The sequence below is a fragment of the Cervus elaphus genome, chromosome 6 (genome assembly GCF_910594005.1).
Source record: "Cervus elaphus chromosome 6, mCerEla1.1, whole genome shotgun sequence".
Taxonomy (NCBI): domain Eukaryota; kingdom Metazoa; phylum Chordata; class Mammalia; order Artiodactyla; family Cervidae; genus Cervus; species Cervus elaphus.
This window is the reverse complement of record NC_057820.1, coordinates 27,449,898-27,462,034: the sequence shown is the minus strand read 5'-3', so window position 1 is coordinate 27,462,034 and position 12,137 is coordinate 27,449,898. Positions and strand designations below refer to the sequence as shown.

General features: G+C 36.6%; 1 protein-coding gene across 1 annotated transcript in view; it reads left to right on the top strand.

Moving 5' to 3' along the window:
* LOC122696465 (alpha-fetoprotein-like) overlaps positions 1-12,137 on the top strand; it is a 47,419-nt gene that overhangs the window by 4,567 nt on the left and 30,715 nt on the right. The window contains 5 exon segments of the mRNA XM_043906492.1: positions 461-512; positions 651-792; positions 2,504-2,715; positions 6,635-6,767; positions 9,972-10,069. Coding sequence (XP_043762427.1) covers positions 461-512; positions 651-792; positions 2,504-2,715; positions 6,635-6,767; positions 9,972-10,069 — 637 coding nt within the window.

Below are 12,137 nucleotides of genomic sequence, written 5' to 3'. Positions count from 1 at the left end.
TTGACAGATTTCAACTACATGATGTTTTGGACTAGAAATAAATCATTCACAGAATACAGGTTAAATACAAGAAATGTTCTCAGTTGGTCAGTCATGTCCAACTCTTCGTGACCCCATGGACTGAAACCTGCCAGGATCCTTTGCTCATGGGATTCTCCAGGCAAGAATACCAGAGTGGGTTGCCATGCCCTTCTCCAGGGGATCTTCCCAACCCAGGGATTGAACCATGTCTCTTACATCTCCTGAATTGCAGGCAGATTCTTCACCACCAGAGACACCTGGGAAGCCCAAATACAAGAAAATATATATTCTTATAAAATGTATCCTGATTTATGATGTAAACAAAAACAGATCTGGAAATTTATGAGTGAATACATGTAGATTTGAATTGTAAAAAGGGGATTTCAACTTGGAAAATTTCCTCTTTTGCAAATAAAAATCTCATTTTCTTTTTTTCCAGCCATGCAGCAAACAAATGGCCAGAATTATCTAGAGGAGAACTTAAGAGCTGTGTGAGTTTTATTATCAGAAATTTTATTTGAAATTTACACTCATATTATTTTGTAGGGGAGTAGGGCAGTGATATAGCGAGACTGATGGAGGAAAGGGGTTTGATTGGCTTCAACATTCACACAAGTGTTTTGTTTCAGCACTAGCATTATGGTTGCACAGTTTCTTCAGAAACTGACTTATGAAGAAGTACAAATCATAGTTCATGAGTTGCTAGATCTTGCAGAAAAGTGCAAGAGCCTCAAGTCACATGAATTACCTTCAGAATCCTGTCACCAGTTGGTAGGTGAATCATGTTCTGCCTTTTTCTATTGAAAAAAAAAAAAAAAACCTAAATTGCAAACAAAAGATGTTGCTGTGGGATGGGTTGATTGAATAATCAAGCAAGCAATTTTAACGCAAAATATGTACATGAGTCACACTCAAGATATAATCTTTGCAGGTTTATGAGCCTACAGTTTATTAAGCTCATGTCTAGGAGATCACATTCTGAGAACCAAAGCCTTGAGAGAATGAATTATACCCTAGAATGTCAGCTTGTTCATCTAAGTTGATTGCTCTTTCTCTGTCACTAGACTACTATTGTCTGACAGCTCATATGAAGATTCCTGGGAAATTAAAATACTGATTTAAAAAAGTGTCTAAGAGAATATAAAAAGGAAGAAGAAAGTGAATATTATTATAGGTTTCTTTACCCACTTAGTAGAAAATCTTGCAAATTACTATTTTCTTTTACAAAGTGTGCATCTTGTGATTATAAAAATTCTTTTTTGTTAAACTCTTTATTGAATTTGTTGCAATATTGCTTTTGTTGTTTATGTTCTGGTGTTTTGGCTGTGAGTTATATGGGGTCTTCACTCCCTGGCCAGGAATCAAACCCGTACCCCATGCATTAGAAGGTGAAGTTTTAACCACTGGTCTACCAGAGAAATCTCAGAAAAATCATTGATAAGCATATCAACATTATTCTTATAATCTACATATTTTGGGATCAATTATTCTCATATCAACAATTTAAATACAAATAGTTTTCTTCTTTATTTATGGGTTTTTCCCACTCTATCTTCTTGGGCTAAAACCTATCTATTTTTTATTAGAATCTAAGTTGTCATAGGAAAGGGCTTCCCAGCTAGTGCTTGCTAGTAGTGAAAGAAATGCCTGCCAATGCACCAGACGTGAGTTCGACCCCTGAGTCGGGAAGATTCCCTGGAGGAGGGCATGGCAACCCACTCCAGCATTCTTGCCTGGAGAATCCCATGGAAGGAGGAGCCTGGAGGGCTACCGTCCAAGGGTTGGCAGGGTCGGACACGACTGAAGCAACTTGGCAGGGTACGCACGCAGTCACAGAAAAGTCATTAGCTTTATTAGGAACACACTTTACATGAAATACTTCTGCACTTATTGTACAGTGAGTTCTTATTTCCACTTCAAGAGATGACCTTTTTCTGACTTTATCCCCTAAATGTGGAATGTCATTTGAAGTTTACAGCATCCCACACATTTACTGCCATCCAAAGGCATTTGAAAACTGAATCATTACAATTCTGTTAGAATATTTGACACTGAACACACATTGCCTTAGAGCTCAATTTTTAAAATAAGTCCCCATGGAAACCAACTAAAAGCCATCATGAAACAAGGAAAGCAAGCCATCACATGTTTCTTGGTGGATGATTTTTATTAAAAACACCTTGATTTCTTTAGGCCCTGGCCATTTTGGCTTATGCTTATTTTAACACCTCTCAGCTGTATGAAAATGAAACACTTATATAAGTAGGGAGAGAATGATAAATTCTATTTGGCCAATGTCTAGCACATGAGACTTAACAATCTTTTAAAAGACTTTTGCTCAAAAGAGCTACGTCCAAGGACTACTGGATATGGAGTATAAGATTATACATTCAGTTGCCTTTTCTTTATAATTCTTGAACTTTTCTATGGTTAGGAATGTGGACCATCGTGCCTTCCCTCATGTTATTATTTCCTTCTACAGATGGCTGCCTTCCTAGAGCATATTTGCAATAACCAAGGAATGGCTGACAAATGTGTATTTTCTGACTGTTGCAATATAAATAAGACAGCAAGACATAAGTGTTTCCTATTACACAAAAAGGATGATACAGGTTACACTGAAATATTCCAGATTTCAAATCCTGAGCAGATCTGTGAGATCAGCAAAGAGAATCAAGTGCCAGTGAAAGACAGGTAAGTCACTTTTCCTTGCCAGGTCTTTGAAAAAGAGTATTTTCTAATTTTGAAGACAGATTTTGAGATAAAGCCTCTAAGTACACAATGCTTTATTATATAAAAATAAAGTAAAAATTTGATCTGCAATTTATTTTTTTCCTTCAGAATGACAACATGGTCTTAGCAAACCCTGGAGGACATGAAAATGTCTGTGTCATGAAATGCTAAAAATGACTAGGATCTGTAAAGACCCATCTCCTTAAAGGTTAGATTGATCAGACCAGTAGCAAGTGATGCTGAAAACTACAATCTAGTAGGCAAAGCATAATAGGCAGAGTACTGGGAATAGAGCACAGGTAACAGCTTAGGCAAGGGCCAGTACTTGGGAGGTTCACCAAGGTATAACAGGAGGGATATCTGACAGGCCTAGAATCTGTCATTGGGAACCTAGGAATAAACAGTAATGGTAGATTGGACAGAGATCAGTTTTCTACCCAAAAACTCTGATTCGATAATTCCTGCCTACAGTCGATCGCATTATAGCCCATGGGTAGGTGTGCTCATATTTTGGTTTCTTAGTTATCATAGATGTCTATCTTTAGAGACTTACAAGCAAGTAGCTGGGGTTCAGAGGCAGGAAACCAATCCAGAGAGAGACAAAAATGACAGAAATACAAACCTTCAGTGCTCAAGGAATGCAGTTCTGGTCATTTGGTCAAGACAGACAGACACCAGGAATAAGGGAAGGATCTGAGTGCTGGATATAGTGCAAGAAGCATGGTGCTGACTCTATCATTCATAATTTCAGGTTTTAGGCATTAAACTCTACACCAGAAATCAATGAACAGACCTGGTGACTTGATGCTGAACAATGTAAACACCTTTAATTCAACCATCCAGAAACCTCCCAGGAGTTACTGAGCCTTCAAGAAGAACTTAAGTGGCCCAGTCACTTAGGGTGAAAAGACTAAGGGACAGCGGGTTGGGCAGGTTCTAACTTGTCTGACATGAGGAGCAACCAAATGAGAAAATAAAATATGAGCTTGGCTACCTATTTACTAGCCATTCTAGGTGAGAGTTATAAAATCAGGTTTGGGTTGAACATTCAGAGATTATAAAGCCTAACTAACACTCAGGTAGTGAATCTAATCTCTTCTTGAAAATTTACAATTAAATCAGTTACTGTTTAGCCAATAAGTTGTGTCTAGCTCTTTGAGACACCATGGACTGTAGCCCTCTAGGCTCCTCTGTCCATGGGATTTTCTAGGCAAGACTACTGGAATGAGTTGCCATTTCCTTCTCCAAAGTCAGTAATGAGGAGTTATCTTATATGCTAATTTAACTTAAGTACATACAGCTATACATATTCAGGGGAAAATAATTTTCTGATTACTTGCTTCATATTATAAGCCAACAACTTTATTTAATTCTCAATCAAAGAAACAGTAACTTATATCAAAGCTGGAGGAAAAGTCAGCTATTTTGGTCTTATCAAAAGATAGTATATTATACATGTATACTTTCTTGTACATTTGGATTATCTAAGGAGTTTTCAAAAACAGTTTTGATCATGGTAAAATTTTATTGTATATCTTACTTTAGTACTCAACTTCCAACCAAGTGTGACTCTGTGTTACTTTACAATAGGACTTTCTATTATATTTAAATGGCTCTGATTATTAGAAAGTTTTTTCCTCGTATGAAGTTCAACTTTGCCTTGGGAGATTTGAAATTAGATTGGCTTGTACTGAAAATTCTTGAAAGGAACTAAGCTACTGCAGCACAAAAATGAGTCTTAGTTTAGCTTAGTACCCAATAGAGAGCAAAGATACTGAATGACTCCATTGAGATTTCCTATTGGCCAAGAATTTTGCCTTTTCGTGGGTGGCAGTTATATCTTAATAATGTGAATTCTGCTTTTTTTTTTTTTTTCCCTACAAGTTAGGCTTAAGAAACCTTGCTGAAATGAAACAAGTCTGTTGATTAAACTTTTAGGAGTAAGCAGGTTGAGTCTGGGGTGAAGGCTGAGGGGAGGACCCCACTTTCTCTCTTTTCGCTTAAGTTGTTGTTTAGTCGCTAAGTTGAGAATGACTCTTTAGTGATTCCATGGGCTGAACCTCACCAGGCTCCTCTGTCCATGGGATTTCCCAGACAAGAATACTGGAGTGGGTAGCCATTCCCCTCTCTAGGGGATCTTCCTGACCCAGCGATCAAACACACATCCCCTACACTGTAGGCAGATTCTTTATCACTGAGCCACCTGGGAAGCCCCTTTGATTATACTATCCCGGAAGATAATTAAAGCCTGACTATACTTTCATTTTGGCTTTTGTCTTCATTGGCTGCTCTGGCACTTGGCCTCTCAGCCTTTTCCAGCTCAGCTCAGCTCCTGACAACTTTCCTGTAAGAAGTAACTCAGAAATGAAAGATGCTTCTATATTGGAGCTATGCCACCTGGAGCATGTGTTTCAAAGGTTACTTCAAAAAAGAAAGAGAACAAAGAACTGTGCACAGTAATTAACAGCCAAACCTAGAAGTGGTATATGGCATGTTTATTCATATTTCATTGATTAGAACTCAGTTACATGTTCCCACCTAACTGCAAGGGAGGCTTGAAAAGAAACTTTCCTGTGATTATAAGAGAAAATGGATTTGTTTGAGCCTTAAGCCAGTTTTTGTCTGCGATGTCAACCTTCATTGGGTATTTGTGTATGGGAGGAGGGATGGGGAGTAAGTAATTTGAGCAAGTTTTGTGGAATAGTGTGAGGAGATATGATGATAAATAGAAGACAGGCCTGGTGCCCAGGCTCCATAGTGAGTGTAGAGAATGAACTTGAGAGGGACTTCCCTGGTGGTCTGGGGTTTCCAGGTGGTGCTAGAGGTAAAGAACCCACCTGCCAATGCAAGAGATATAAGAGACATGGGTTCTGTTCCTGGGTCAGGAAGATTCCCTGGAGAAGGGCATGACAACCCACTCCAGTGTTCTTGCCTGGAGAATCCCATGGACAGAGGAGCCAGGAGGACGACAGTCCATAGGGATGCAGAATCGAACATGACTGAAGTGGCTTAGCAAACATACAAGCACCACGTGGTGATTAAGACTCTGAACTCCCAATGCAGTGGGCATTGGTTCGATTCCTGTTCTGGAACTAAGATCCCACATTCTACAAAATGTGACCTAAAAAGTGTAAAAAAAGGGAAAAGAATGAATTTGAGAAGCAAATTAATACTCAGATTTAGTCATAAACCCAAATATTGAGTGACGCATCTTGGAGGACAATGGCATAAACTTTCGTAGTCTAGAAAGAACTTACAGATGATCTTGAAAGATTCCTTTTTAATGGCTGAGTAGTATTTCATTGTGTATATGTACCACAGTTTTCTTATCCATTCGTCTGCTGATAGGCATCTAGGTTGCCTCCATGTCCTAGCTATTATCAATGCATGGCAAAATCATTACATTATTGTAAAGTAATTAGCCTCCAACTAATATAAATAAATGAAAAAAATAAAAATAAATAACAAAAAAAGATTCCTCTTCATCCACCAATAACTTCTAAATTTAGTTCCCCTTTACCAGCTGTACTATCCTCCATTTACAATCAGTTTAGACTATTGAACTTTCTACTTTTACTACTTATATAAAAACGAACACTTTCAATTAGTGACTTCCTTTATTCACTGGCCTAGAAGATACAGTGGATTACTTCTTGGGCACTGTCTAACCTCACATTGACCTGTCTGTTGTAAACCTTTGATACACTTAAGTGTAATGGTATCCCATTTCTGTTACCATGAAATTCTAGAAGTTTCAGGTCAATAAAACTAAATGAATCATAAGTTCTTAAGAAACAGTGTCAGAACATGTTCTTGAATTCCAAATTATATCATTCCATAATAATTCCATTATTATGACTTTGCATTTGTCAAATTATAGGTACATTTATGAAACTTCTAGGAAGCATCCATTCTTGTATGGACCCACTATTTTAACCATGTCTGTTTGCTATGAAACAGCTGTTCAGTCATGTTGCTGAGAAGAAAATAAGACTGAATGCTTCCAGACAAAGGTAAACTATTTACATGTCAACTGTTATTTAGGATCTTGTTATGCTAAGTGTGGACTGTGGACCGGCAGCATATGTATCACCTTGCAGCTTGTTAGAGATGCAGAATGAAGCTCTTCTCCAGACCTGCTGAATAAGACATCATTTTAACAAGGTACTCAGGCCATTCATATAGTCCTCAAAATTTGAGAAGCATGATCCAGGACAAACATCACTTCATAATACATATTTAAAACTTCAATTATTATTTCTGCATAGCAAAACACCCCAAAATTTAGTGACTCAAAAACAATAACAATTATTTTATTATTTCTTATGGTTTCAGTGGGTCAGGAATTCAGGAAGGGTTTATCTGTATGGTTCTGGATCCTGATTTTTTGTGTGGTGCAGTCAGACAGTGGTTGGATCTGGGGCTCTGAAGGGCTGAAGCACCTAGGGGCTGGTTCATCTTTCTTCTCATATTACCTCAGGGCCTCTCCCCGTGGTCTCACTGACTTGGCTGGTTTGGGCTTCCTCACAGCGTGGCAGCCCGAGGGCAGCTGGACTGCTGACATATGGCCTGAGTCTCAAGAATGAGTATTCTTACGGATAAAGCAGAAGTCCTATGGCCTTTTATGACCAAGCTTCAAAAGTTACCTTTGTTATACTCTATTGGCTGAAATACCACAAAATTTTGAAGGGGAAAGTAAATATACTGTAACAAAAGCTCACTGTAAGAAAAACATGAGATAGAAGACTTTACTGTAGCTAACCCTGGAAAATACCATTAGCCACACATTTAATTTTAACCATGTGGCCTATTCTCCTTCACTGAATAGACGTAAATCAGTGATTAGTTCCATGATAAAAGTACTTTTTAATGTATGCTCATTAAAGGTTCTGGATACCAACATAAAATAACTGTCTTTAGAAGGCACACCAGATGGATTTTCTGAAGGTCACGCTGAAATGAATAGTAGTTTGATAATCATTTTGATGAATTCCTCCAGGCTAAATGCAGTACCACCATTTTCTTGCTGTTTTCTTTGATCTCTTCAGTGAGAATTTCTCTCATATTCGTCTCAATCCCTATTGAGCTCCTTATCTTCTACCTTGTGTAAGAAATTAAATAATGTATCTAGAGTCTCTGGCATATACTAAGCATGCAATAATCACAGTTATCGTTAAAGCTACACACACACACACACATACACACACACATGTATATTTCTTACCTCACTTCCATTCTTCCCCTAGTTAACTCCAGTTTCTTCAGAAGCAAATTCTGAATCCCTAAGCAGGACAGTTATTTTTTTTTTCTCTTTTTGGTTTCATATTATTAAAAACAACAAAAACAAGTGATTGTATAGACTTATGTTTCATTACCAGGCATTTGGAAGAATGAACTTTTTCATGACTGTTAGTTTTTTCAGCTAATTTGTTGCAAAGTTTTCTTAATTTTAACCCTTTTCAGAGGAAATTTTTCCTTGATGTATAATATGCCCCTATAATTTAAAAAAATTTTTTTATTGGTGTATAGTTGATTTACAATGTTATGTTACTTTCTGCTATATAACAAAGTTAATTAGTTATACATATACATAGACCCACTCTTTTTTAGATTCTACCCCCATAAAAGTCTTCGCACGGTATTGAGTAGAGTTCCCTGTGCTATACACTAGGTACTTACTAGTTATCTAGTTTATATATAGCGGTGTGTATATATCAGTCCCAATCTCCCAATCAACATATCCCTCCCTTCTACTTTCCCTGTTGGTAGTCATAGGTTTGTTTCCCATATCTCTGACTCTATTTCTGTTTTATAAATAAGCTCATTTGTACCACTAATTCAGATTACACATATAAGCAATGTCATATATTTGTCTTTCTCTGTCTGACTTCACTTTGTACAATAATCTCTAGGTCCAGCTATATGTCCCTATATGTTAAGCATAAGCTGGTGCTTTTGAATTAGCTAAGTTCTTTTCTCCTCTCCCTCGCTCTATGACGGTTACAGTCTTGCTTGCCTCCAGAATGTCTGTTCCCAGGAGTTCTTAATCCTTACCCAGAGAAGACTGCATAATCAATCATGTGAAAGTGGTGTCAGTGATCACAGAATGTGCTTTATGAGTTAAGCCTTCACAGACTCTGTTGTGAAGAAGAGAATAATCTTATTTGTATCTGGTTTCAAATAAGTGCAACACAACAAAATAAGAATAAAATAATAATTATATTTATAGTTAATTATAAATATAAATATTATCATAGGACCAGATTTATGATTTGAATATTGCCTCTGTATATGTTTTTAAACTTTTTCTTTAAAAAAGCATTGTAAGGTATTGTAACCCAAAGTAAATTTAATATATGGTCAATATAATGTTTTAAGACAATATATAGAGCTATTCTGAAATTTTAAAATGTTACTTATATTATCACCACACAGAGATACTAATTTTGGTATATTTACTTTTATTCATTTTTTTTCATTCACAGGTTTTATTTTGTACATTGTTGTGATCAAATTGAATATATAGTTTTGAACAGAGACTTAAACATATGTACTTTACATTAAAAGTGTACATCTTTTCAAAAACAATGTGCCATTATTCACTTAGGCATCTCTATTCTTTTGAGACATTTTGTGTCCAAAATTTTGCTACCATAGCAAGGCATACAGATTCTTCTTTTTGAATAATTATATTTTTATTTATTCAGAGACATTTATTTGGAATAGAGTTTCAGAAGTCAAAATTCTGAGTTAAAGAATATGAAGATTTGGGGGGACTCCATTAATTTTTATTGCAAAACTAGAGCATATATTTTAGATAAGCATTTAAAGACATGTTAAAGGTGACAGGGCTAGTAACTTGAATAAAACCAAAATACAACTATAAGACATTATTGAAATTTATTCTATCGGCTCTCTGGATTCTTGTTTGTTCACTGTCTTGTTCTCATTTATACATCAAATGTCTAAGTTAAGAGACAAACAATCTCTGGAGAAGTGAGTGCTATTTTGTAAAAAACAGACAAACCCAAAAAACAACAACAAAAAAACAGAACCTTCACCAAATTATGCTTTTATGTTTGGTCTCAGAGGTAAGACAATAAAGACTTTCTAATTTTGAGAAGATGCATGATTTTTTTTCTCTTCTTTACTAACCATGAGGTGAACTTTTTCAGTTATTACCATAGTTCTTTGATGAGTCATTTTTCTAATTACAGCTGGAACCCATCAGAAAGTACGTTAGAGAAATATCTTTGAGGCATCACCATTTATGTGAAATTGGGATTAAATTCAACCACAAAGTAGCAACAGCCATGTAAGTTACCTACTTAGATTTGTGGACTTTGCTGCTTTGGATCACCCTCTGATTGAACTCATTGAAAAATCATCTATCTTCTGTTCACTAATGTCTCTCAGCACGAACCTGGTTCCTTTCTCTACAGGTGTGCTACTCGGCTATTCAGCAGGGCACCCTGGGCTATGCTTCACACTGCACAGTCCTCGTCTCCACTCACTGTTTCCTGTCTTAATACCTTCCAGCAGCTCAAATTTTTAAGGCTCTTCTCCAGTGTACAAAAGATTCTCTATATTCAGATTCATACCCTTAGTTGTTCTGTATGGTTAAGGCTGGAGGACGAAAGGTATTTTTCCCTTGGAAGATAAGAAAGATTTTGGCTCTAATGTCACAAAAAACAAAAAAAAATTGAGTGGTGTTTTTGGGGTGGGGATAGAGGAGTGTGGGGTGGGAGGAGAATTTGATGTCACTCAACGTGTCTCTTTCTTGGCCCAGATTTTGTTTCTCTTTACTCCTGAATACATGCATCTTCCTTATATCACCTTCTTACCCATTTAAGGACAATATTGCATTGCCTGGAAGCTCAGTTCTTCTTATAAGGCAAGCCTATTTTTCATGGTTCAGTGGTAAAGAATCCTACCGCCAAGCAGGGGACGAGGTTCGATCTCTGGATCATGAAGGAATGGCAACCGTCTCCAGTATTCTTGCCTGGGAAATCCCATGGACAGAGGAGCCTGGCAGGCTACAGTCCATGGGGTCACAAAAGAATTGGACATAGCTTAGTGACTAAAGAACAACAGAACAAAAAAAGTTTCAGGGATGTTGTTCAGCTGTCAACAAAGAGGAGCAAGGGAGAACCAATCTTTTTATAATTAATGTCTTTATGGAAAAGAATTTTATTTGGAAATAGGTCAGATAAATTCCCAAAGTACTTTTCCAAGCAATTCAACTTCTTTAAGCAATAATCTGAATAATGACAATGACCATACTTACATGATTATGAACTGAATAATTTTCATTTTGTGACTTAGATTTTTGGATGGCTCTGGGTTATATCACTGAAGAAATAGAAAACATAATATGCAACTATCTTCATCCTACATTTGCAAATGTACTTCTATTCTTTTGATTACTCATTGAACTAGAACTAATTTTAGAAAGAATTGAATCCAAAAATTTAAAAATGCACTTTTCTTCCCCCAGGGAATTGGTTCTGTTGACTAAAAAGCAACCTAAAGCTAATTTTTCTGAAATTACCAAGCTGGCCACCGATATTAAAAATTTGCATCAGATCTGTTGTGAAGGAAATGCAGTAGTGTGTGTACTTGGCAGGGTAAGATTTTCTCTTTTCTTAAAACTCATCTCAACTTTTAAAATATTTGTATTTCTTAAATAAATATAATATATATTTATAAATATAATAAATATGATATATAATTAATCTAAAAGAGTAATTATTACTTCTTAATATTACCAGTAGAATGATGTTGCCTCTCTTTTCTCATGCAACATTTTTTTTCTTTCTTTCCCTCCCTCTCTTATCCTCCCTTCTTCCCTTTCCCTCCTTCCTCAACCTGTCTTACTTTACTTTATTATTTTACTCTTAAATTTTTAGAGTTGATTGCTAATTTCCTCCCATATTATGATTGTATTTCATATATCTTTGAATCTCTAGCAAGTCCTATAATTGCAGACTATACCCTGAGGCCATATCAGCCTGGAGGGAAGAAGAAACCACCAAAACAAAGATATGGCAACAAGGGGCAAGGACTGGGGCATGGGCAACATAGAGTTTATCTGCCCCAGGTGTAAATGTAAAGTCTCAAAACCCCCGAGAAGGAAAATATTGCAGCTGTTAAAAACCCAATAACAGTTCAGTAAATTACAATCATATACAAGTCATGTTCATTCTGCAAGTTTGAAAACTAATGGTTTTCATCACAATTAAAAAATAAAGCAGAAGCAAAGTAAGACATGATTTCAGAGAGAAATCCTCTGGAGGAGGGCATGGCAACCCACTCCAGTGTTCTTGATTGGATAATTCCATGGACAGAGGAGCCTGGTGGGCTATAGTCAATGGGGTCGCAGA